This window comes from Mizuhopecten yessoensis, unplaced genomic scaffold, assembly GCF_002113885.1.
Source record: "Mizuhopecten yessoensis strain PY_sf001 unplaced genomic scaffold, ASM211388v2 scaffold6411, whole genome shotgun sequence".
NCBI lineage: Eukaryota > Metazoa > Mollusca > Bivalvia > Pectinida > Pectinidae > Mizuhopecten > Mizuhopecten yessoensis.
In genome coordinates, this window is record NW_018406536.1 from 548,207 (window position 1) to 571,384 (window position 23,178).

Here is a 23,178-nt window from a genome sequence, read left to right on the forward strand (position 1 = left end):
TCCTGTTCCAATCAGTTGGAGCAGTTAGATCAGATATGTTTGTTTATTCAATAAGGACGGGCCTAGTGATTTGAAACTGTTTCTGCCAAGCCCTGACATAGACTTTCAAGGGCTGCATTAACATTTGTAGGTCTGTCAGATTTTCTCCCTGAAATATTTCTTTTTGAAACAGCTGCACCAGTTGGTTTGCATAAATGAGTAGGCCGCTGGTCCAGTCTATCTGAAGACTATCCTAAAGTATCTGAGTGGAGGTCAAGATCTAGTTTAAATCAGATTGAGGCAATTACATCTCATAATCTCTCTCCTCACTCCCAAGCCATAAACATTAACTTTCACACAAGTTTAACTCATGAAACACACATTCACAATTTCACACAGACATTCCACATATGATCATTAAGTCATCTCTCTTGACAGCCGTAACAGTACATTTATAACTCGTCTTTTATCTTTGAGCCTGTAAACAAAACAAAAACACATTAAAGATTTAAAAAGAAAGCAGAAAACAAAATATTCGATATATTTTAACTTCAGATATGGCAATCAAATTAAAATCTGGAATAATAGAATATAAAGTGGAGATTGTCAAATAGAAATACTGAGGTTGTACTCTATCAAAAAATCCTTTATACAAAAGGGAGATAACTCTAAATTTCCATACATACCTATCGTTGATGTCTCTATATCTGGAGGGTCATATTCTATCTGAGATCTTGTATTGGTTTTGTAAACTTTGTCCCATAATATCTTAATTTCGTAGTCGTAATTTTTCCACTCTGGTACTATACGAAGTGCTGCTTTTAATTTAGGTTCTTTGGTCTGAGGATTATTGCACTAAAAAAGAAAGAAACAACATGTTAGCAATAAATGTTTAAACATTTACTGTATGTGTGAGGCAGTGATCTAGAGGTATTATAATGGTATGATGGGCAATAACTGGGCATATTGCTCACTAAACCTAAACAGACAGAGAAGACACCTCACAAACCCTAAAAAATCAGGGGAATAACTCTCTGAGCCTCATAGCTGTCAAGGGAGATAACTCACAAAACCTAGACGGACAGGGGGTGGGGTATATTAAAATCTAGACAGGAAAGGCAGTTTACACCAGGGCCGTTTTCGTTTAAACGGTCAAACCGGTTGGACCATTGTTGTTTATTTATTAAATAAGGTTGGACCTAGTAATCTGATGCTGCTTTCAGGCGAGCCTTGACAAAGTCTTGCAAGGCCTGCATAGGCATTTGCAGGTCCGCCAGGATTTATACCCGAAACTGTTACATTTATAAATGGTCAAACCTGTTGTTCTGCATAAACGAACAGGCCCCTGGTCTCTAGATTTGGCATAGAAACTACTTCCAACTCTTTCTTGACGATAGCATCTCACTTGTGACAGCTTAGACAGGCAGGGTAGATAAACGTAGACAAATCTTTTAATTGACCTTGATTTTAGTAGAAATTACACAAAACTAGCAATAGTTAGCCATTTGGTTACAGCCAGGACAGGATCCCTAGCATGGTGTCTTTTGGTTCTACTCAGTTTCAAGCAGTTGAAATGGATAAATGAAAGCCGACCCTGTCTTGAAATGGACCAAGGAGAAATATTGCACCTTCTATAATAACTAGAACACTGGATTGCAACTCCAAAACCTAGCTTGAATGACCATAGGACACACATACCAAGGCTACATTTGTTTATCGCGATCAAAGCCTGCATAAACTTTTCAAGGTTTGACAGGATTTATACTCGCAAATGTTACATTTAAATATAGACAAAAAGCTGAACCGGATACGTGAAAGGGGCCGACGTCTTGAAACGGACCAAGGAGAAATACAGAAATGCAACACCAATACCTGGCTTGTCCTTAAATGACCCTAGCTAGTTGTTTATAGGACGTAAAGCACAAACAAACTAGATGTCTTGATCTACAGGGGAGACAACTCACCAAATCTATAGTTTTAGCCTTGGCCTTGGACTCGTTGCTGCACCAGGTTTCACACCAGAGCCACTCTTGTGGCAGTGACTTGATAGCGACCTGGTGTATCATGTTGTTTGGAAGGTCCTGGTCAAGATTGGACAGACTGTTGGGGTCCTGGCTCAGACCCTGGTACTGGCCTCGCAGACGATCGCCTGCAGCAATACGCCGAAACTTCTTCAGATCTACCACATATAAGGCACTGAAACATCAAAGGAGTAAAACAGTGTAAGATTTTGGTTGTTGTTGTTGAAATGTTGAAAAAAGTTTTCCTTAAAAACTTTAAAAAAGATATTTGATAAACAGAAAGTTACAAGGGGCTTTTTCATTGATGTAGTTTGAATCAGTTGTACACTTATAAATCATATTTTCTTAAGAACTTTAAAAACAAGGAGGGGCATGGATATGACATCTTTAAATTGTGGTTCTCCCTGTTATAGAATGGTCGGGCTTATTGCCAGATAAGCTGATTGTTGGATAAATAGAATCGAATCATTAACTGTTAACAAGGCCAGTCAAAAACAGTGTCGTAAAATATCGACAGCGACAACATCAACACAGGGAAAATGAAATAAATCACTTGGTCGTCAAACTAACGGAAAATATAATCACAATAGAACCATGACAGATAATCATCATGTGGTAGTATTTTAGTTACATGTGGGGAAATTTTTAACTGAAATAGGGGAAAGTAATGCCAAAATTGGAGAGGAGAATTGGCCCATAATCAGCCATAAAAAGGCCTGTATATATCCCTGACAGGTCTTGATGAAAATGAAGTGACCATGCAAATATTGCATATATGACTAAATGTTAAAAAGCCTTCACCAAAACCTGAACCAATGATTTGGAGACTGGCAGTTTTTACTGTCTTTAAAACTTCAAATTGGTGTTTTACTTTTATTATCAATATTTAACGAAGCCATCTTACCTAATATGATATCTCCTTCCTGCTAAATGGCTGGCCCAATAACCAGATTTCCAAAATCTGAAAAACATGAAAATATTGCATAAAATGACACCAACCTATATATTTACACATACAAATATACTTTTTTGGGATGATAATATATTTGTATTAAAATCATGAACATATAACATTTTCAATTAAATAAACCCCTACTTTTTATAAGTATGCCAATTTTTACAATACCTAAATCCATCCATTTCTGTGCGACTGCTGCAGAATGGTGTGTAACCATAGGGGGCGCCACCTAAATCTAGGTCGTTTAGCTCTTGTAAATCTGTACGTACAATCTGGAATAAAGGAAAGTAAAAAAGTGTCTTATATAATTTCCTATTTTGGGATATTTGAAATTGCGATTTGTTAAAACTGAAATGGCCTTTGATAATTATTTCTTCCACTTTCTCATCCTGGTTTCACATTCCACCATTAGACATATACATATATTGATTATTTCTTAGTTCCATCATGCCAGCAATGTTACAACATTTTTCATTGGTTAGGAATCATGTGTTTTAAATTAAAGGAATCTGATAACAACATTCCAGATATTGTTTCGTTCAAAATTCAATTGTTTGTTTATCACCATAGCCGTATATCTCGCCAACATACAAGGAAATGACAGCATTGAAAACAATATAATACCTATAGCTAGTACAATTACCTAGTCTATAAATATATCACCTAGTAATTATGTGATCGTCGAATATCATATTTTTACTACATACCTGATCAGCATCCACAAATATAATTTTCTTTACATCTAATGGAAACAGCACATCCAAAAATAATATTTTATATCTGAAAACAAAAAATCACACAAAACTTATACCTTCCAAAATATTTTGAAAACTGATATTTTTATCAAATTTTCTGAAATAAATTATGTACCATCACAAAATTACAGTCAAATTTTCAAACATAATTTGATTGAAAAATAAATAAACTCAATTTATTTATAATAATTCTTTCATTTTTTTTTCCTTTCAAAATTACCACTTTTTTCTTCAATTCCAGTATCACAAAGAAACACCAGCTTATCAAGAAATAATTAAAAAAATAAATACAAATGGTACCAACCCCCACATAATTCTTTGTTTTTCTTTCTGTTGATTTAACCATCGTGGCCATTTGTACTGAATTAATTCAAACTCAAATTCATATTCCTGAGCCATCTTAGGTATAAAATCCTGCAACAAATCAGAACGAATATTTAAAAAGGTAAAAGATGACGTATTTGAAATAAATAGAAAAACTTAACAGACTTGAATACCACTAGATTTGTGTTGCACTATTTGAACCTTTTTTCTGTTGAGAGCTTGAGCCTATTTGGTTTTTTTTATGATTTTTTTCAGAAGCAATTTTTTCTTATCCGATTTATTTGCATTGTTTAGATGACTCAATAAAAGTTAAAGAAATGAGATAAAATAGTTTGAAAATTGTGAAGCAAAAACTAAGAATCATAGACTGTAATTTATTCGTTGATACTCCACAAAACTTCTTATGTCGATCTCTGTACCATGAAACAATTAATAACTCCATAATATTAAATTATACACTTCATTATCTGAACTTACCTTAAAAGATGGTGATAGATAATTTTTCAAAAACCAGAATTTCACTTTTGATTTGGTGTTCTTCAATACACTCATCATCATAATCCTGAAAACAATAAGAAATAAGAAGGTATTAGTTACTTGTCCTGGAATATTTTACCTGGTCTCTTAACACAGGTGGTCTCTTAATAGAGGTGTTCCTACGAGCAGGTTTGACTGAAGTCGTTTTGATGCTAATTAAAATCCTTTCTTACATTTCACTGGAGGAATAATCACAAAATTTTACTTCAGATCGTTGATGATGTTGATGTTAAGTTTTATTCCTCCAAATATATGACAAGTCTTTTTATAGCAAACTCACCTCATGAGCCGCTCATACATGTGTCCCGAGGCAAGAGAAAATATATTGAGTGTCTTGTCACCATCATCCTCAGCTTTATCTCCAGTCAGCGTACTGTAAAAAGGAACGAACATTAACATACATTTGGTATTGTACCTAGATGGATAATGATGAGGATGAACTACATATATTTTGTAATGTATTCAACAACATATTAATAGCTGATAGCAGGTAGGATCAATTTATAATGTCATACTGTTTTCCTCCCACAACCCCCTCACTACCGATTCATTGGATAAACCTGCCAGGAGTTGGTAAACATTTTTGGTTACCCATTATTGGGTAACACCCTACTCCAACAATGTTAGAGGTCTTACACGGCGAAAAACTTTTGACAAGCGCGTCGCAGTCGGCAAAATCATATCCGATTGAAAAAAGGCCGACCAGCGGCCTCTCATGTTATGGGAGTAGGAAACACCCTGGCCGTGATTTCATTGGTCAATTTTTTACTTATGACGTCACGTAACAATGCTTTGCGACGTCATCTTCAANGAGAAAAAAGACCCCAAACTCGTGATGGTAGGTTATCATGTTTATCTAACTCTCATTAGTTAATTTTCAAATAGTAAAAGACACTAGGTAAACCTCGTGCCTTTATACAATTTGAAAATTAACTAACTTGAGTTAGATAAACATGATAACCAACCATCATTCGTTGGGGAACCTCTATTTATCCAACAATCAGCTTATCTGGCAATTCCGTCTTTGCGTATTGCAGAGTTATCTTCTCTTGGGAGCAGGTATTGATTGTTACGTCACTTGTTTGTGAGAGTAACGTCATCACTTTTTGAGTAAACGACGTCATTTTCTCACACAAAGCAATGACGTAACAATCAATACCTGCTCCCAAGAGAAGATAACTCTGCAATACGCAAAGACGGAATAAGCCCACCCATATCATTATCAGTAGAAATGCAAACAAGTAGTAACTTTTGGTCCTGTATTAAGCCCACCAAATTTACTAGAATCGGATTATGTAATGGCCTCCTGGCATTATTGCAGGGTAATTATGGTACTTAGTCTGCATTCCCTATTGAAATGTGTATGTCCATGAGCTAGAAAGGTTAGTTGTAGAGTGTTCTGATTGGTCAGGATGTTATGGAGATGACACCTTCAAATACAGTTCTTTTATTTTCTGATAGCGATATAGCAATGTGCAAGGCCTGATGACAGGAGTCGAGCAAAAATATTGACTATGTTTCTAATGATACCCAAAACATTACTGAAGTACCCATAAAAATCTTGTAAACCCACAGTATTATGCTCAGCTGCATTTCTCCCCTTTTATTTAAAAGAATGTTTTCAGTCTCTAAATTTGTGTGAAAAGAAATGTTATAAAATTTCCACTTTTAAAGATTGATATTTTCACTCTAGATTAATTGGGAAAATCGGTGCAGTATGAAGCTCATAGTTTTAGCAAGGTATACATCTTTGGTTATTACACACTCACTAGATTTAGAAAACATTGTACAGATGTACTATCTTCTTGCTATTTATGAGACTTTTGAAACTGTAAACACAAATACTTTTCCTGAAATACTCAATAGCTCATAAACAAACTCAAAACCTTAAAAATTTTGTGATTGAAATTGTATACATCAAGCCCAACTATTTACTAGATATTGGATGCTGTTTCATCTGTCTTATTGTCACCTGGGTTAACTCATTCACCCCTGAAGACACATTTGAACTCTTCCAATTCAAAGGTTGGAATAGTTCATTCTTAAATTTCAGGGGTGAATGAGTTGATAACCAACTCTACTGAAAACATTGCATTTAACGACAACATGTACAATACCTAGAAATGGATTCCCAGATTCCTCGCTCCGCGTCATCCACAAGTAACTGTTCCCCACTCTTTTCAGGTTTCTTAGCAACCTGTAACAAAGCAATGATTGAGGATATCATTTAAAATTCAAAATGTATTATAATTAACAATTTTAACTGACTACATGAAGTAATTAAAGAGACATGGATATGTACCAACGTTTGACAGAGAAAGCGGGAGGAAACATGTTAAACTTGAATTAGAGTTGATCAGACACCTCCATTTATTGTCGACATGGGTATTTCTTTCTCTATCAAATATATATAAAGCAATGCACACCCAAAATACATGACCTGTGTTGATTCTATCGTTCTAAATTAAATTGACGGTGGAGAAATTTCAATCATTTAAAATTAATTTGAGTAAAATTCATCAACTGTCATGCATTTTGACCATATGCCAGATATTTTCAAAACTGTCAACTTACCTTAAGCCTTATTATTTTACTTTTGAAGCTGTTCATCACCACAACAACATCATCAGATCCGTCTGGTGTGTCTGTGAACTCATGACTATTTGGAAGAAAAGTGTTTAAAATTTTATTATCATCATAATCAACTATTATTTTGTGTAATTAAGCCATCACATAAGCTGTTTTTCCCATATACCACAACTTACTTAATTTGATTAAAATCTTTCAAAATTTAGCACTTGGAACCTATGGGACAGTACCTTGCTATATCATATAGCTCATGTGATCTTCCCTCTCTCAGCTTCAGGAACCAAGTACCCGGATTGGCCTTCAACTGGAAGTAACCCTAAAACAAAGACCAAAACAGATTCTGAAAAACATGTCCCAATGTCTCTTAAATCAACTTTTCTGCAAGGATTGCAATATAAAATATATAGGAAATTTTATTTCCATTTTCAATTCCATACGAAAATAGTATTTCCAAAATCTATCCCATAATGCTACTTACCAGATTTGCCATGACGATTGTGTCTACAGCAGCTTCTGTCCTGTTACGACCGAGTGTAAACTGGAGTCCTCGTGGCGGCTGTCCTGTCGTACTGTCGGAGCAATGGCCTGTACAGAGAATATGATATTTTTATATCATAAATTACATTTTTTACATCTTGATAAACATTTGTGCATGGAGAAAATTTTCGCCTGAAAACTTGACAAGTCTCTCAATTTTTAAACCAAGTATATATGTTCTTCCCGTCTGATTCTTTTCAAAGTTCACATATCTTAAAAATTCTTTTAAATTAAATCATATTTAGATCAAGAGCTTTGTTTTTTTCCAATGCAATCTGATAAGTACTTAATAAAATAAAGTGATAAAGATAAATCAATGTTTAAAGACTTTTTTTCCAAATATCACATAAATTAAACCCTGGGACCTTTAAGTTGTCTACCTGGTATTATTTAGGATGAAGATTTGCAATTTTCACCTCAATTTCTGGCTTTTGAAATTAATAGCAGAATTATCTTAAATCTTGGTTTCTGTTCACAGCTATGACATTCTATGCTACTATTTTGACAAACAGAGGTAATTGTGAGCAGTTTTTGAACATTTTTTGATATTGTCAAGTGGCTTCTCTGCCACAAAAAAACTTAAATGATTTATAAGTTTGAGCTTACCTTCCAACAGTAGGTACTCCAAGTCAAAGTCAGCATGTATTCCAGTCTTGGTCTAATAAAGATAATTATCATCAGGATTAGATTTCAATTCATTGTATTTAATGATGGAAAAGTTACAACAGTTCTTCCATAGGTCTTTGATAATTTGACCTTTTATATAATTCTTTATTTTTTGTATTTTTCTTTGTGTAAAGTTTTCTTGTCTACAATCAATTTCTTTAAAAATGTATTATTTTATAGTAATTATTTATATTTATCCCTGTTTGTTTATAAAAGAGCAGGCTTGGTATCTCAAAATGTCTAAAATCTAAGAACATTTCTAATTTAGATATACTTAAATTTCACATTTCCGGTCAAACGCACTCCATTAAATTTAGATGTTCTGCAATTAATTCACTGATTCAAGTCAAGAGGCGATTTATTTTAACATGAATTTATGAATATTTAACTACAATTAATCTTTCAGGTGGGTGAGGAAGGATGATTTTTGCTGCATAAAAAATTCTCTTGATTTAAAAGGCAAAACGGGTGAACATTTATAGGATGCAAACATTTTTTGTTTACATATACTGCAGTTGTAGTGCCAAAGAAAGGCCACAGTAAGTTGCTAGACAGAAATATTTTCTAGTTTGCAGTGATGTCCCGTTATCAGTTCACTTACCTCTTCTAACAAAATGTTGTCAAGATCATAAGGGGCAGACACTGCCTCCACCAACCAGCTCTCGGACGGATTCATTCCTAGGGTTAGTAGGGACTTGGTAGGCATGTCGGTGAATTTGGCTATGGGACCTTCTGAATAGGAACCGTCTACTTTAAATGTTATAGTCGGCTCTAACACATATCGATAAAATCTGTCGAAGAAAAAATTGGAAACAAGATTCAAATTACAAGGACATAATTTTACCTAACCCAAGCCAGTTCTGGCTTGTGAAGATGCCTCATGGAGCTTTCTCTACTTGCGATTTGCATGTATTTATCCACTTATATTATACAGGCATTTCATTTAACATGAAATATATTTATTGCCCTAGGGGTATCAGTATGATAATATTAGATAGTCTCTCCATTACAGTTTTAGTAAAATAGTTACTGAAGTTATTTTATTGATTCATCACTGATATACTAGACTCAAGGTTATATGATTCCTTAGACATTTGTACAATTTCCTGTTAGTTGTCTCCCTTATATAAATTATCATTATGCTATTCATTTGAATGTTCCTCTAAAATATATACTACATTGAAAAAGCTCCTTATAGATTACATAAAATTTATCAACTGGATATTTTTAAATTGCTGAGGATAACATTGAAGATAAGTCCAGATAGATTACGCAGGTATATCCAATTTTAAAGTCAAATACCTCTGTCAGAAAACCTTCTTTACCTTTCAAGTTTAACATCAAAATATTAACAAAAATTCAAATTTCAATCAGTCCTGTTGTGACATAAGGTATAGAGTTTCTGACCAAGTTTCACCCTGAGTCCTGAGACAAACTAGAAAATCTGAATTACACAACTTCCACTCACAGCTTTGTTTTTGTGAGATAGAAACAGTACTTATGTGATCACAGGTAGCTCTGACAGTTTTTTGTGAGATAGAAACAGTACTTACGTGATCACAGGTAGCTCGGACAGTTTGTCTTTACAGTTCATAAATATTTTGATGTCCACATTCGCAACCTCCTCCAAAATCTATAGAAAGATGATTTGAAAATTGAAATTCTTTTTGCTGTGTTTTCTTTAGAATTCAGTCATGAAATGGCAAAAGGCATCGTTCATATTAGCAGTAAATAACTAATAATTTTCATGCATATAAATGTTCTTATTATTGTTAGATTCTTGCAACTACATGTTTGCAAGTATTTGAATTCATGAAAAGGAACAAGTGTTTCTTTCCTTCTATATTTGTTTCTGGATAATTTTTTGAAAGATTTCTGAAATAGAATTTTCTCTCTCTTCAGTATCACGAATTAATGCAAAAATGATTAAAAAACAGTTAATAATATTTTACGAGCATTATTTTAACCAAGATGTAAAAATAGACTTAGTTTTCACCATGAGGATGGCCGACATTTTCTGGGCATCTGGCGAGGCTGGATTAATAATGACCTCCACTTGGTAGGCGGGGGTTCCTGAATCTGCAGGCAGTTTGATGACACTAAAGAGAATTGAACAGTCCTAAATAATTGGTCATGGTCATGTAATATATAATTCATGATTGTCTCTTCTAGTGAAATAAACTCAAAAAAAAATCAATCTAATGTATTCCTGATATCAGATATCTTATACATTATAATAAAATTCTTTGACATAAAAAAAAATGATTTAAAAGAGATTTATCTGTAAGAGATTTCAATTAAAAGTGTAATTAACCTTTAACTAAGAGAATCAAATAATTTCTTTTTTCTTTTACATAAACAGTGCTTTTGAAATAAAAGTACAAACTCAATGTGCAGAAATTAACTGAGACATTATGCTTTAGATTGACAGCCAGGATATGACAAGAATTGTTTGGAAAAAAATGTTGATGGACAGGAAGGGAGACAACTCTGTTGTGTTTTAATACATAACAATTTACACTGAAGCAATCAAAGTTTATAATGTTTCCACAATGAGGGGAATTCATATACAGAAAAATGTCTGACATAAATGCCTTTGCTCATGGATGGGACGGGACGGACATGGGCAACACTGTTTGCTCCCCCCCCCCATTTTATGGCAGGGGCATAAAAAAGAAGTTTGCCATTGTGACATGAATGGGAGACAACCTAGTTGTGGACTTTTTACCTGTGTTGATCACCAGCGTACTGAACCTCTTTTCTCTCTTTTGTCGACCCTGACTGACTGAGGAGAGCTGCTACCTTCATCACTAGGTCACTGCCCCTGTAAAACACACAAAGCTTTAGATGTTGCTGTACTTAAAATGACAAAGAACCCCAGAGGTTTCCCTGGTACTCTATTTATACATTGGTTTATATATTGTTTCTGATTTTCACTTGAAAGAAGTTATGCTAAGATTTTTTTTTTTTTACTTGGAACAATTTAAAATTAAAATAAAACATGGAGGGCAAAACTAAAGCTTGTATTCAATCACTAGGCTGTGTTTTACAACAGACAGCTTCGGCGGCCTGTATTCATATGGACTAAATTAGTGCTGCATGACACCTTTTTCAGTATGGAACTCTTTATCATCCTATGAGGTACTCACATACCAATGTTACAACTGTAGGTGACAAAGTATAGGAGTTATGTCCCAGACAAAGTGATGCATGGCGAACAATTGGAAATAACTCTGTATACAGTACGGCATGAGAACAAAATTTAATAGGTGATGGTGCACTTGCATGTAAAACTTGCCAATTGTAGGTGACAAAGGACATGAGAAACGTTCTGATCTACTGACAGACTAATGAATGGCGTACAAACGTGTTGGGAGACCCTGTGGGGGACTAAAAGTCAATATCTAGACTCTTGTACTACACACCCGTGTGTAACTGATAAAGTCTCTGAACCAATGAGTCCAATAGCTTTCTTACTTGTCATCTTTGTGGCCAAGCACGGAGAGAAGACCCTTTATTTTCTTGGCAGAATTCTGGAAAACATATTTCTGGAACAAGTCCACATCCTCAGGTATGAATCGCTCATCCTTGTCCAGGGGTCCCAGTATCTTCAGGGGAAAAATGTCTTGATTTAACATATCTTTTAAACAACTTGGCAGCTCTTATAAAAAAAGTTGTTTGAATCATAATTGCCAAGGATTTTGTAAACATTAATATGTGCAATAATAATTATTTGTAAAAATAAGTGAATATTATGCAATTTGTAGCATGTAACTTAGTTTATTTTTCTTGACTTACCTGGCCATTAGCTAATACTCCTCTGGCCGACTCGTCCCAGCCTAAGGCTTTATCAACAAACGCTCGGTGAACCTTGAGGAAGTCTGTCGTCTGTACTTCTGCTGCCAGCATGTAGGACATGGTGTCCATACCCTGTCAACATACAGACACATCATAAACAGGCCCTAGACTAGGGATGGTGACAGAACAACCTTATGTTGTCCTGTTTACTTGGAAATTTTCACTGCAGTGTATTTTTTCACCTTTTCCGCCCTTTGCAATAAGGGCGAATTTATGACAGAGAATGTTACAGTAGTACACAGTTTATATATTTTATTATTATTTTATTATTATTTTTATATGGTAATAACATGTGAATGGCCAATATTTGACTCGGTGAAAGTTTTCCCTGTTTACAGTATACATTACTGTAAAAGTCCTTTTTTTTGCGGTTCCTAATTTTCATGGATTTGCTTAAATTGTCATTTTTCACTGGATCATATCCTCATGGTTTTCAGTCGAAGTGGCCATAGCACAAAGAAATAATGTTATGTGCTAATCAGCTAATATTTTTCCGGTTGTATTGTTTGAGGAAAAATTGTTGACGCAAAAATCATAAAAAATAGAACTGGCAAAAAAACAACCTTCACAGTATTGCTTTGTCACACCTGATAAACTTCCTATTAAACAAGTGATTTTTTTTTAGAAATATTTCCCCAAAGAACCTCTATGTAAAGTATCAATATTCTATTTGACATATTAAATCAAAGGCAAGCCTTAAGAACACTATCATCGAAGACTCAACTTGATACAGCATCAGCTCTTATTTCCAATAGGCAAGCTAAAAATGATTTATTTCAGAGAAGACTTGTTGCTCCCCAAAATACACTTTAAAGACAATGACTTTATGTCAATATAAAACTACATGTAACTCGAAGGGGGGCCTTCGTGAATACCCCCGCTTTGATTCATCAGGAATTGGTGGGAGTGATGAGCATGTGGATAGGAAGAATCAAGTAAACACCCCGCCTTCCATGCATGTACCTACAAACCAAGATTCATAACCGTAGGTGAAATAGTACGGGAGATATGCTCCGGTAACCTTTCAGACGGACAGATGCACAGACACCCAGATGGACGGATGGACGGACAGGAGAAGCAAACACTATATACCCCGACTTCGTCGAAGCGGGGGTATAATTAGCCAATACTTACATGGACCTCAAAGTCACTGAGTTGTTTGCTGTGAGCCAGGATATCCTTCACGTTTTCCTCCTTAACCAGTTTGGTGATAAAAGATTTGGCTATACCTGGCTCAAGGGTGGTGAGAGCGGCATACACAGCGCGGGATATAGTGAAGGCGCTCTCTGTCTTCCCTAGTTGGCTGTTAAATACCACACCTACTCTCAGGTCATGGGTGTGCTTCTGTTTAACACAGGAAAAACATCACTCATTTTGCTTGATGGAAAACTAACATTTCTATATTCATGATTCGTGGTAGACATGAGTAAAAAGTGTTGTTTTACAGACATATATTTATGACAATATGGAATATATTTACAATAAATATCTCTTCTTTTGGTCAAGACTTCCCACAAAATGTAGCAATGTTTAACGAAACTGATGCCAATAAATATCTATGATGAACTTATTTCACAGACAGTCACAAAATATTTAACGAAATGATTAGGATCCTCCGATTGTTGGTTAAGGCAGGTTTTACAGTATATAAAGCCAATACTTGTGTCTGTTTTTTATCATAATGCACAATTAATGATCATATACCTAAATCAGGTCAACCTACCAGCTGTTTAAGAGCCGAGTACAACAAATCACGACCTTCAGCAGTCTCAAGGTCACAAACAACCCACATGGTCACAGGGCGGAGCATGTCTTCATCTGTAAAACCATCAATCAAATCTGTTTAAATCTAAATTTGTTGAAATATCAAGAAGTTTAATCAGATGTGATAACAAAATTGAACAATATGTCTTTTCATTGACAGAAAATGCATTCTGAATTTGCAAACATAAGAAATGTGGAAACTAACTTAAGGGTATAAAATTATGTGCCTTGCACCTCAATTACAGAAGAGTTCAAAATTAAAAATTCTGTAAATAAGATTTTCATGAATGGGGACTCAGATAAATATTGGAAATTACATACTTTGTATATTTGCCTGAAGGTTTTATTCAAGAATAATTCTATTTAGACTTAAGAGGATGGTATTTCAATGTAATAAATTAGCAATTTAATAATCACAAAAGATTGGATTTCACTCATGAATTAAGATTAATTTCTTGCAAAAATGAAGAGGTATAAAGTGCTTAATAACACACTAACAAGTGACAAAATAATGCATTACACTCAGGTGAAGCTTAATCTGTCGGACATAACTCTATTATATATCACAAGACATAATTACAAACAGTGAAAAATTAAAGGATTGTGGAAACAGACATTTTTTTATTAAGACCTAAAGCTGTTGCTAGGGATCTGGACAATCTCACCTTTCCTTGTCAGATATTTCATATTCTGTGTCATTATGGAAGTCATGGCTTTGGTGTTCAGCACACTAAATTGATCCACATCACCGTAAACATTAGCTTCTGTAACAACAGACAATAAAAATTGACAGAAAATTTTAGCACAGCAAGTAGATTCACCTTTATTAAAAGAGTGAAAGTCAAGGTTTCAATTAAACTGTTTTTAAAACTGGATCCAAAAAAAGTTTAAATGTCGACTTTTGAAAAGAAATTAATCTCAGAGGAAATATTTTTAACCAAAATACGATACGCAGACAAACTTTCATCCGGACAAACTTTCATCCCAGACAAACTTTCATCCAGACAAGCTTTCATCCAGACATAGTTTTGTCTAGACAAACTTTCATCCAGACAAACTTTCACCCAGACAAACATTCATCCAGACAAAGTTTTGTCTAGATAAAGTTTCATCCAGACAAACGTTCATACAGACAAAGTTTCATCCCAGACAAAGTTTCATCCAGACAAACTTTTGTCTAGACAAAGTTTCATCAAGACAAAGTTTCATTCAGACAAACTTTTGTCTAGACAAAGTTTCATCCTGACAAAGTTTTGTCCAGGCAATCTTTCATCCAGACAAACTTTCATCCAGACAACTTTTTGTCATTCACTGGTAAAATCCACATTGGCCCAGTGTTAACTTTGCCCTTCTTACGTAATTGCTGTGTTTAGTATGTTGTTGACTAATATTTGTTATCATGATAAATTCTCCCTTATAATATTTGGGAGGGCGGAAACAGTGAAAATTATTCTCTTGCAAAAATTTCTCTGTCTACAGTATCTCAGCATCAGTACACACCCAGTCTAAGGGTGAAATCCAGCGATTTCTTTGCTGGTGTGAGGACCCTTGAATTCAGCCTCGGGAGAACATTGTCGCGCTCCATGAGCCATTCCTGAACGTTGACAAAGTCATGAAGTGTTCCCTGGTACACAGCCTTCTGTATAGCTGGAGTGTGGGCAAGGATTGTAGAAACCACACCCTCCTCAAACGCTTCCTCTGTCAGGTACTTCTTGTCCATGGGCACACCGTTCATCAGCACCTGAGGGAAATCTTTCAGGCCCGACTTGGACACAAAGTCATTGGAGGCCTGGAAGGACAAGCTTAGCAAAATTAACAGCCACTCATGGAACCTCTTTTAATAGATCATATTCCTGGTTTCTTTAGAACGGCAGTTATATTTCTATCACTGGAACAATTATTAGCAGATTTCTCTCTAATTCACATTCAGTCTTAGTCTTGTACATTGTAAATACTTATAAAAATTGTATCAATCTAGAACATGTCAGTAAGACATAAATGCCCCCACTCATAGATGGGACAGGACGGGACGGACATGGGCAAACCTATGTAAACAGTAGATTATAGACATGAACAAACCTTTCTGAGGGTATTGTAGTCATCGTCTTCTCCAAAAACTGTCCCCTCCTCTGCATCACCATATAAACGGTGGAATTCCTTAACTACGATATCTGCGGTGAGTTCCTCGGACTGCGCTTTCTCATACACCTATTAATTCGCAATGGCAATCATATTGTAGTATACCTTAAAGTAACAATACACTGGTAAGTATATCAACGATTCTTATACAGGGAAAAATAATTCTTTCTTTACCTCCATACCCCTTTAATCCATTCTATTTTGTTTTTTTACTAACAATTCAAGATCTGACATCTTGACCATGTCAATTTTGTGGAATTTCTATTTAACAACTTCAAAATAAGTTATCTCAATAATCAATAAACCAGAGACACAACTGTCAATGGTTTGTACATCCAGAAATTCACATTTTTCCTCATCAGTGACAATTTACATGTCATGATTTAGAGCTACCGTTAGGACTATTCCATAATTAATTGTATGGGGGAGGTAGAAGGTGAGTTAAAAAATTAAGATCTGCCTACCATTTTGATGTTAAATCAGTTTAAAATTTGGATGGGTGGTGGGGTCTCTGAAAAAGGACCTCCCACCCCTCCCATATGGTTTATAGTTATAGAACAGCCCTTATGGTAAAACACATTTTATCTATAAAATTTGAATCGATGCGAAAAGTGGTCAATCACACTAACAGCAACACAGCATATAAAAAATTACACACAAATTTTGAAGAGGTATTTCAATACTTCTTTCTATAATTTGAAAATATTTTATAAATAAAACCAAAAAAAAAAAAAATTACTTACATCTGTGATAAAGGAGATAGCCCTATCGGCACTCTCTTCCCTAATAAGGTAATCAAATGCACGAGAAAACGCCACTCCTGTGTCGTCGTACCCTGTCACCTCTTTATCCGAGTCAACCACAAGCACTATGCCGATTCGTACTGGTGCACTGTGCACCAAAAATGCTTCCGCCATTTTAAGTAATTCTCTACTTTCCTTTTCAGTAGGATCCACAATAAAAACCTGAAACAGAGTCGAATGTTATTTAATATTTCTATGAAGACTGAGAGTATTAACCCTTTCACCCCTATGTAACTTTAGTACACTCTGGTATGGTCTACAGCGGTGAAAGGGTTAAAATGGAACTAAATCACTCAATAAAATCTTACAAAATTTGACAAATTCACAATAAATGTGTTTTTGTCTGAAGGTAGAAAGACTTCTTTCTTTCTTACAGTTGAATACAAACAGCAAACATTACATTTGTAAAACAAAGTTTCTGATATTATTCAGGTTTAAATGATCTTCATAAGCTATATGTAGTTATATATATAGCACTAAGATTTCTTTGTGTAGAAATGATTTAAAAGAAAAAAGGAAAACTATGTAGACATGTTCACAAGACTACAGAAAAGCTCTGAGAGGAGCTACCTGTGCATGTCTTTACCACATTATGGATATATTTATTGATATACAACTTTATATTCATTTTCCATAAAAATAGAATAAAATGTTTTATTTACAATTTCACTTTTTGAACAGATTACAGAAGAAAACATCTTAACATGAATATTAGTCATTAGTCAATAACCAAAAGTCATTCAGCTCGGTGCAAAAAATGTTGAGAAGGTAAGATAACAAGAACAGAAATGATTTTGGCTTGCCTTAAGTTTGTTACTGGCTAACTATTAGACTAAAGTCTGATTTTGAGAATGAAGATATACCATGTGAAAAAGGTTCTTGGCGACATGTCGGAGCATGCCCGGGAATGTTGGGCGTAGGATGTCCTGTACGCTGCTTGGCCAATTCTTGTACTTACGATCACTCTCCAGGTCATTTAAATACTGCAGGAAAAAACCCAGAAAATTCTTAATTACAATAACTGTAGTGTACTGTGTTATGTATACAGTAAAACTTCAATATAATGCTCATTTCTTCTGCCATCTCACTTACTGCCATCTTATATTGTACGTCAAGTTCTCTACCATTCCTTCATATGTCTCCCTTGATATATCATCAAATGCCAAAATTTCACTGTACTTATGTAGCATACATTGAAGTTATCAAACCAAGTGCAACCTGATTATGATTTACCAGGCTTTCTTTTGACCCGTGAATTTATGTTTTTGACTCTCAAAATTGAGCTTAGATTCCTGAAAGGACATGCTTGTTTGAAAGTGACCTTGACTGACATTTATGGCTGACAAATCTGACTTACAGAAATAGCGATGTGTCTAATATCCAGGGCGAAGTCTTCCGAGTCCCCACTCAGGTCTAACTTCAGAATCTGATTGACCTCTGGACCCTGAAGAGATATCAACAAAACAATGGACTCAACAACAACTAAGCTATGGTAGAGTCAACAACTGAACACATGTTTAAAGTCAAATCTGTTTCAACTTATTGAGATGAATTCAAAAAGAAATATTGTAATTTTGCAGTGTGGTTACAAAGTCATATTTTGCTACCTTGTGAAAATTAAAGTTAACATTTTTGAAAATTTAGGTGCTTCCTTTTCAAAATTCCCCCCTCTTTTTGCAAAAACAAATACGGGAAATGACTAGTTTCATTAAAATATGAGTTGATCAAATACTTGATTAAACTGCATTTTGACAGTCAGGTAAATTGAACATACATGCATGCGAATGCATATGACAATTAATGAAGATGATAGTGAACAAGTACAAACATACTTATACAATCCTTTTTATCGTGTATTGTATGCTTTATTTCAATAGTTTATTTTTATATCCATCAAAGACTTTTTCATACTACCAGTAGTCATTTCATTGTACGAATCCTATTGTTAGAGTTGTCTGACCTTGAAGCCAAGTGAGTAGAGTCCCTCCATAAGGTTTGTCTCCGTTCGCATCAGTTCCAGGAGACTGTAGACGTCGTACGCTTCCATATCAACAGGTAAACCGTTTAGGTACATAGCAGAGTCTCCTGCTGACAGCCCATGGTTTGTCTCGAAATACTACAAGCACAAATGAACGAACTCTACACAGCAGTGAAGGAGGGGGTCAGACAAAGGCCTGATTTGGATATCGTAATAGATAATTAGAGGAACATTAATATTTCCTTTCATCAAATTTATCCCAAGTAATATACAATAATTATAATAGATTAGACAGCAGGCTATTCCGTCTTATTGTATTGCAGAGTTATCTGCTCTTGTGAGCAGGTATTGATTGTTACTTCATTTGTTTGTGAGAGTAACATCATACATTTTTGAGAAAAACGACGTAATTTTCTCACACAAACTAATGACTAACAATCAATACCTGTTCACAAAAGCAGATACCTCTGCAATCACAAATACGGAATACCTATATGAACCTTCTCTGATATCCATTATAATTTAGTAATTAGAGTAAATTAAAATGGTACAATTCAAAGGGTTTGAAAATATACATGTACAGTGAAACCTGTCTAATCTGACACCAGTTGGCCAGATCACAACATATCTGTCAGTTTAGACAGATGTCAGAATACACAGGTTGTATTTGATATTTTTCATAATTCTTTTTGCATGATTGTACATTTAGACAGGAATTTGGAATACTCAAGTGTCTGGTTACACTAGTATAAAGTATTTGGTCCAAAAAAAGGCGATACAATTTTAGTGATATACTAGGTAAGGAGATTGATACACTGATGCATAGCTATATAGAGAGTTTACCCTTTCACCACTGTAGACCATAATGGACTCATCCAGATCAATGTATGGTAGAGTCTACTAATGTAACCTAGGGGCGAAAGGGTTAATACACATTTTGAAGTGAAGATAAAGTTAAGATTTCAATGTCTGCAGCAGTGTTTCCAGGTCTACTTGGATTAACTCCTGACAGTTAAGCTTCGTGTTTTTGTGTGGTTATTATTTTTGCTATTTTGTGGTTGATTTAATTCCATGAAAAAGACATGCAGTGGAAATAACTATCCTTTTTTAAATGAGACATGGCATAAAAGCTAATCCTATTACCATCGTTAAACTCTATAACTTAACAGTACAAATTATGATATTTATGTAAATCTGCAAAGTACAAAATCACCCTGAAAACATATTGGTATTGAAAGCTGAACAAGTTATGTAATAGAATTTATCATTCTTTAAAATATCATCTTTGATATTTCAACTCATTTGCCATTAAATTAATGAGCAAAACATGTATTGTACCTGTTGATTTTGCTTTACTTCTTTCTTGAATTCTTCTGTAAGAACTGTCTTCACTAATGTCCTGTAACATTTATAAACTTGTATACATAAATATAATCGCATTATATTATATACTAGTGGGTAACACCCTGGATGTTATTATATTGACCAATATTCTCATTATGACTTTGCGACGTCATCTTCCATTGTGACGTCATAGTCCATAGGCAATTGTTTCCCCAATCGGAAACAGAATTAATATATTCCCAAGATAAACATATGGTTTTCTAGAAATAATATATATGAATGTTGTGGGATTTGAACCCTGGATACTCCAAACTCGAATGTAGCAAAACTGGACTGAGCTGATTGCGACCAGATAGTTCTGGCCATGCATTTTCCTCTCCTGTTACCGTACATGTATATCTCGGTACGTTCTGCTGTACCAGAATTTTGTATTATCAATAAAATAGGAAATAAAATCATTTTTTTTTCTTTTTTCTTTTGTTCTTGCCCTGTTAAGTTCCTTCGATGCGTTATTGTATCTAAATGCATGAACTATGGTAATGTAAAGGGAAGAAACAATATTTAAGCAAGTAATCTTGATCAATCAGAGCACAATATGCTAATTAATTATGCCCAGATTTTGCTCAGCATCAAAATTTGCCACAGTCTATGTATATTGTACATGCTTACCAAGTTTTGTAAAAACTGAATGATGTTTAAGCAAATTATGGAGCAGAAACACAATTGTGGACGGATGGACAGAGAGAGGCTGACATACGGACACTCCCTATATCATAATTCATGAACAATGATGCAGTTCAATTTAGAAATACATCCAACCCAAGAAGGGAAGGAAAATTATGAAACCAACTTTGTTTTTGTTTGTGATTTAAAACCAGCCTTAATATCCATTTATTATTGGCTTTGATAAGTATGCACCACTTTCAGAACGGTTACTGTAAAGTTCGTACCTGGCTCGCTGTGGGAAGTTCTGACTGATGTCTGTGAGAACAGACAATACTTCAGATGCAGGGGTGGTCATCAAAATCTGTCCTGCTTGTAGACTCAAATCTGGGAAGAAATCAGTTATTATACTGTAGACTCAAATCTGGGGAGAAATCAGTTATTAAACTGTAGACTTAAATCTAGGGAGAAATCAGTTATTATACAAGTAGACTTACGTCTGGGGAGAAATCAGTTATTATAGCATAGACTTAAATCTGGGGAGAAAACAACAACTTCATGCAAGTTTAAAAAAAATGATTAGAACTATTCTGAAGCAAAATAAATAAAGAACCAATAGAAAAAAAAATAATACCCAAATATGCAACATTTTACACAAAAAATCTTACTTTTTCACCATATTACAAACAAGTAACTTATAACTTATAAATTGGATTCCAATGTCCTAATGACCCTAAACTGACACTGAATCTTGACTCTTTTTGACCTCTAACCAGCCATTCTCACCTTGTAACTGCCATACTTTGAGTGCGGCCAGATCAGTAGATGTGGCCACAAGGTGATTCTTAAAAGCCGCCAGATCCTCTTTGCTCTCTGGGTGCAACTCTCTGAAATTATTTTTTTGTTAAGGATGTATACTTCCTTACTGGGGCAGGTGCCTTCTTTACAAAAGAGTTGCACTCTAAAATACCTATACAATATCTTATATGAATGTTCAATGGTTAATTAACCCATTACATGTTTAAAAGAATCGTCAAAAGACAAACATTTTCGCTATATTTTACACATTGCCTTTAAATATAAGTTTTTTCTATCAAATAACATCATATATTAAAGTGTTTAAACTCTCAAAAATACCTTCTTTTCGCTTACATACCTGAGTTTTGAAAAGATGAATCCTTGCACCTCATCCACTGCATCTTCCTCTGTATCTGCAGAACCTCCACCTGTCAATCAAGGATGACAAGTGTAAGATAAAAAACAGCCTTAAAAAAAATGTCAAAACATCTGAATTCTGAAGTGAGAAATCAATGATATTAATGCAGATGTGCAAAATTCTACATATTATTTACTGGACAAATTGGTGATCCTCGAGGCTAAATGGAATGTATGATTGGAAAAAACCCATTAAACGGAAAACCACAGAGGCATATAGATTGTCTTTTTAAAGTAACAATGACCTTGACCTTTGATTCATGACCCCAAAACAAAAATTCGGTCAGAATATTTACAGACAATTTGCATGAGGATTAGTCTCAATATTTAAAAGTTAAAAGTGAAGATGGTAAATCTATTCCAAGTAATATTTTTTTTCCCACTTTTGTACGACTACCGAGTACCTACTTTCTACTTTTGTGTCGTCCTGGGCTTTGTATTCAGTACTCTTGATGGCCAGCTCCACACCATAACCTGACAAGCGGGTCTTCTCCTTGGCTTGGTCCTGAAAGTGAAAAAAACATTTCTTTTCAGATTTAGCATTTGGATACAAATGATGGATTTCTTCATGCTCATTCAATTCAACTCCCACTGCATACTGCAGCAATGATTAAGATCTTCTTATATACTGTATAAGTAACATGCTCTGAAGCGGGAGGGGCAGGCACCAGTGAAGTAAAGTTAATTTATTTTATTTTTAGACCCCTATTCTTTAATATTACAAGTAAAGCGATCCATGCCCCTGTGTATTTGGCTGTACTTTTATTTGAGTTTTTGTAATTTATAATTAATATTGCTAAAATTTAGCCTTACAAAAAACCAAGATCATAATCAACACAATATATATTGTACTTTCTGTGACAAGCCATTCGGACTAATTTGTCTCCCCTGTGCCCCGCTTTGACCATCGATCCGCATATCAGAGAAACTAACTTCAACGCAAAAACTTAATGTTGATATGGAGATGCTGGCAAAGTCAATGGACCATGAAAGGTAGACTGCATCTAGCATTTGATGCCTGGNTCAATAGACCATGAAAGGTAGGCCG

At 34.8% G+C, this 23,178-nt stretch overlaps 1 protein-coding gene across 2 annotated transcripts in view; it reads right to left on the reverse strand.

Moving 5' to 3' along the window:
• LOC110452121 (UDP-glucose:glycoprotein glucosyltransferase 1-like) overlaps positions 1-23,178 on the reverse strand; it is a 30,299-nt gene continuing 7,121 nt past the window's right edge. For both annotated transcript variants that reach the window (XM_021500458.1, XM_021500459.1), the window contains exons 7-40: positions 22,539-22,635; positions 22,072-22,141; positions 21,702-21,802; positions 21,203-21,302; positions 20,247-20,307; positions 18,891-19,046; positions 18,288-18,374; positions 17,794-17,913; positions 16,871-17,092; positions 16,068-16,196; positions 15,489-15,777; positions 14,654-14,752; positions 13,948-14,042; positions 13,359-13,568; positions 12,165-12,296; positions 11,844-11,974; positions 11,095-11,190; positions 10,363-10,465; positions 9,920-9,999; positions 8,968-9,157; positions 8,307-8,358; positions 7,642-7,748; positions 7,394-7,479; positions 7,149-7,233; positions 6,692-6,771; positions 4,855-4,947; positions 4,515-4,599; positions 4,018-4,127; positions 3,666-3,738; positions 3,127-3,230; positions 2,905-2,961; positions 1,944-2,175; positions 666-834; positions 1-457 (exon numbers count right to left, since the gene is read on the reverse strand). In XM_021500458.1, the coding sequence (XP_021356133.1) occupies positions 432-457; positions 666-834; positions 1,944-2,175; positions 2,905-2,961; positions 3,127-3,230; positions 3,666-3,738; positions 4,018-4,127; positions 4,515-4,599; positions 4,855-4,947; positions 6,692-6,771; positions 7,149-7,233; positions 7,394-7,479; positions 7,642-7,748; positions 8,307-8,358; positions 8,968-9,157; positions 9,920-9,999; positions 10,363-10,465; positions 11,095-11,190; positions 11,844-11,974; positions 12,165-12,296; positions 13,359-13,568; positions 13,948-14,042; positions 14,654-14,752; positions 15,489-15,777; positions 16,068-16,196; positions 16,871-17,092; positions 17,794-17,913; positions 18,288-18,374; positions 18,891-19,046; positions 20,247-20,307; positions 21,203-21,302; positions 21,702-21,802; positions 22,072-22,141; positions 22,539-22,635 (3,927 nt within the window). In that variant the 3' untranslated portion in view covers positions 1-431. The remainder of the gene's footprint in view (positions 458-665; positions 835-1,943; positions 2,176-2,904; positions 2,962-3,126; positions 3,231-3,665; positions 3,739-4,017; positions 4,128-4,514; positions 4,600-4,854; positions 4,948-6,691; positions 6,772-7,148; positions 7,234-7,393; positions 7,480-7,641; positions 7,749-8,306; positions 8,359-8,967; positions 9,158-9,919; positions 10,000-10,362; positions 10,466-11,094; positions 11,191-11,843; positions 11,975-12,164; positions 12,297-13,358; positions 13,569-13,947; positions 14,043-14,653; positions 14,753-15,488; positions 15,778-16,067; positions 16,197-16,870; positions 17,093-17,793; positions 17,914-18,287; positions 18,375-18,890; positions 19,047-20,246; positions 20,308-21,202; positions 21,303-21,701; positions 21,803-22,071; positions 22,142-22,538; positions 22,636-23,178) is intronic.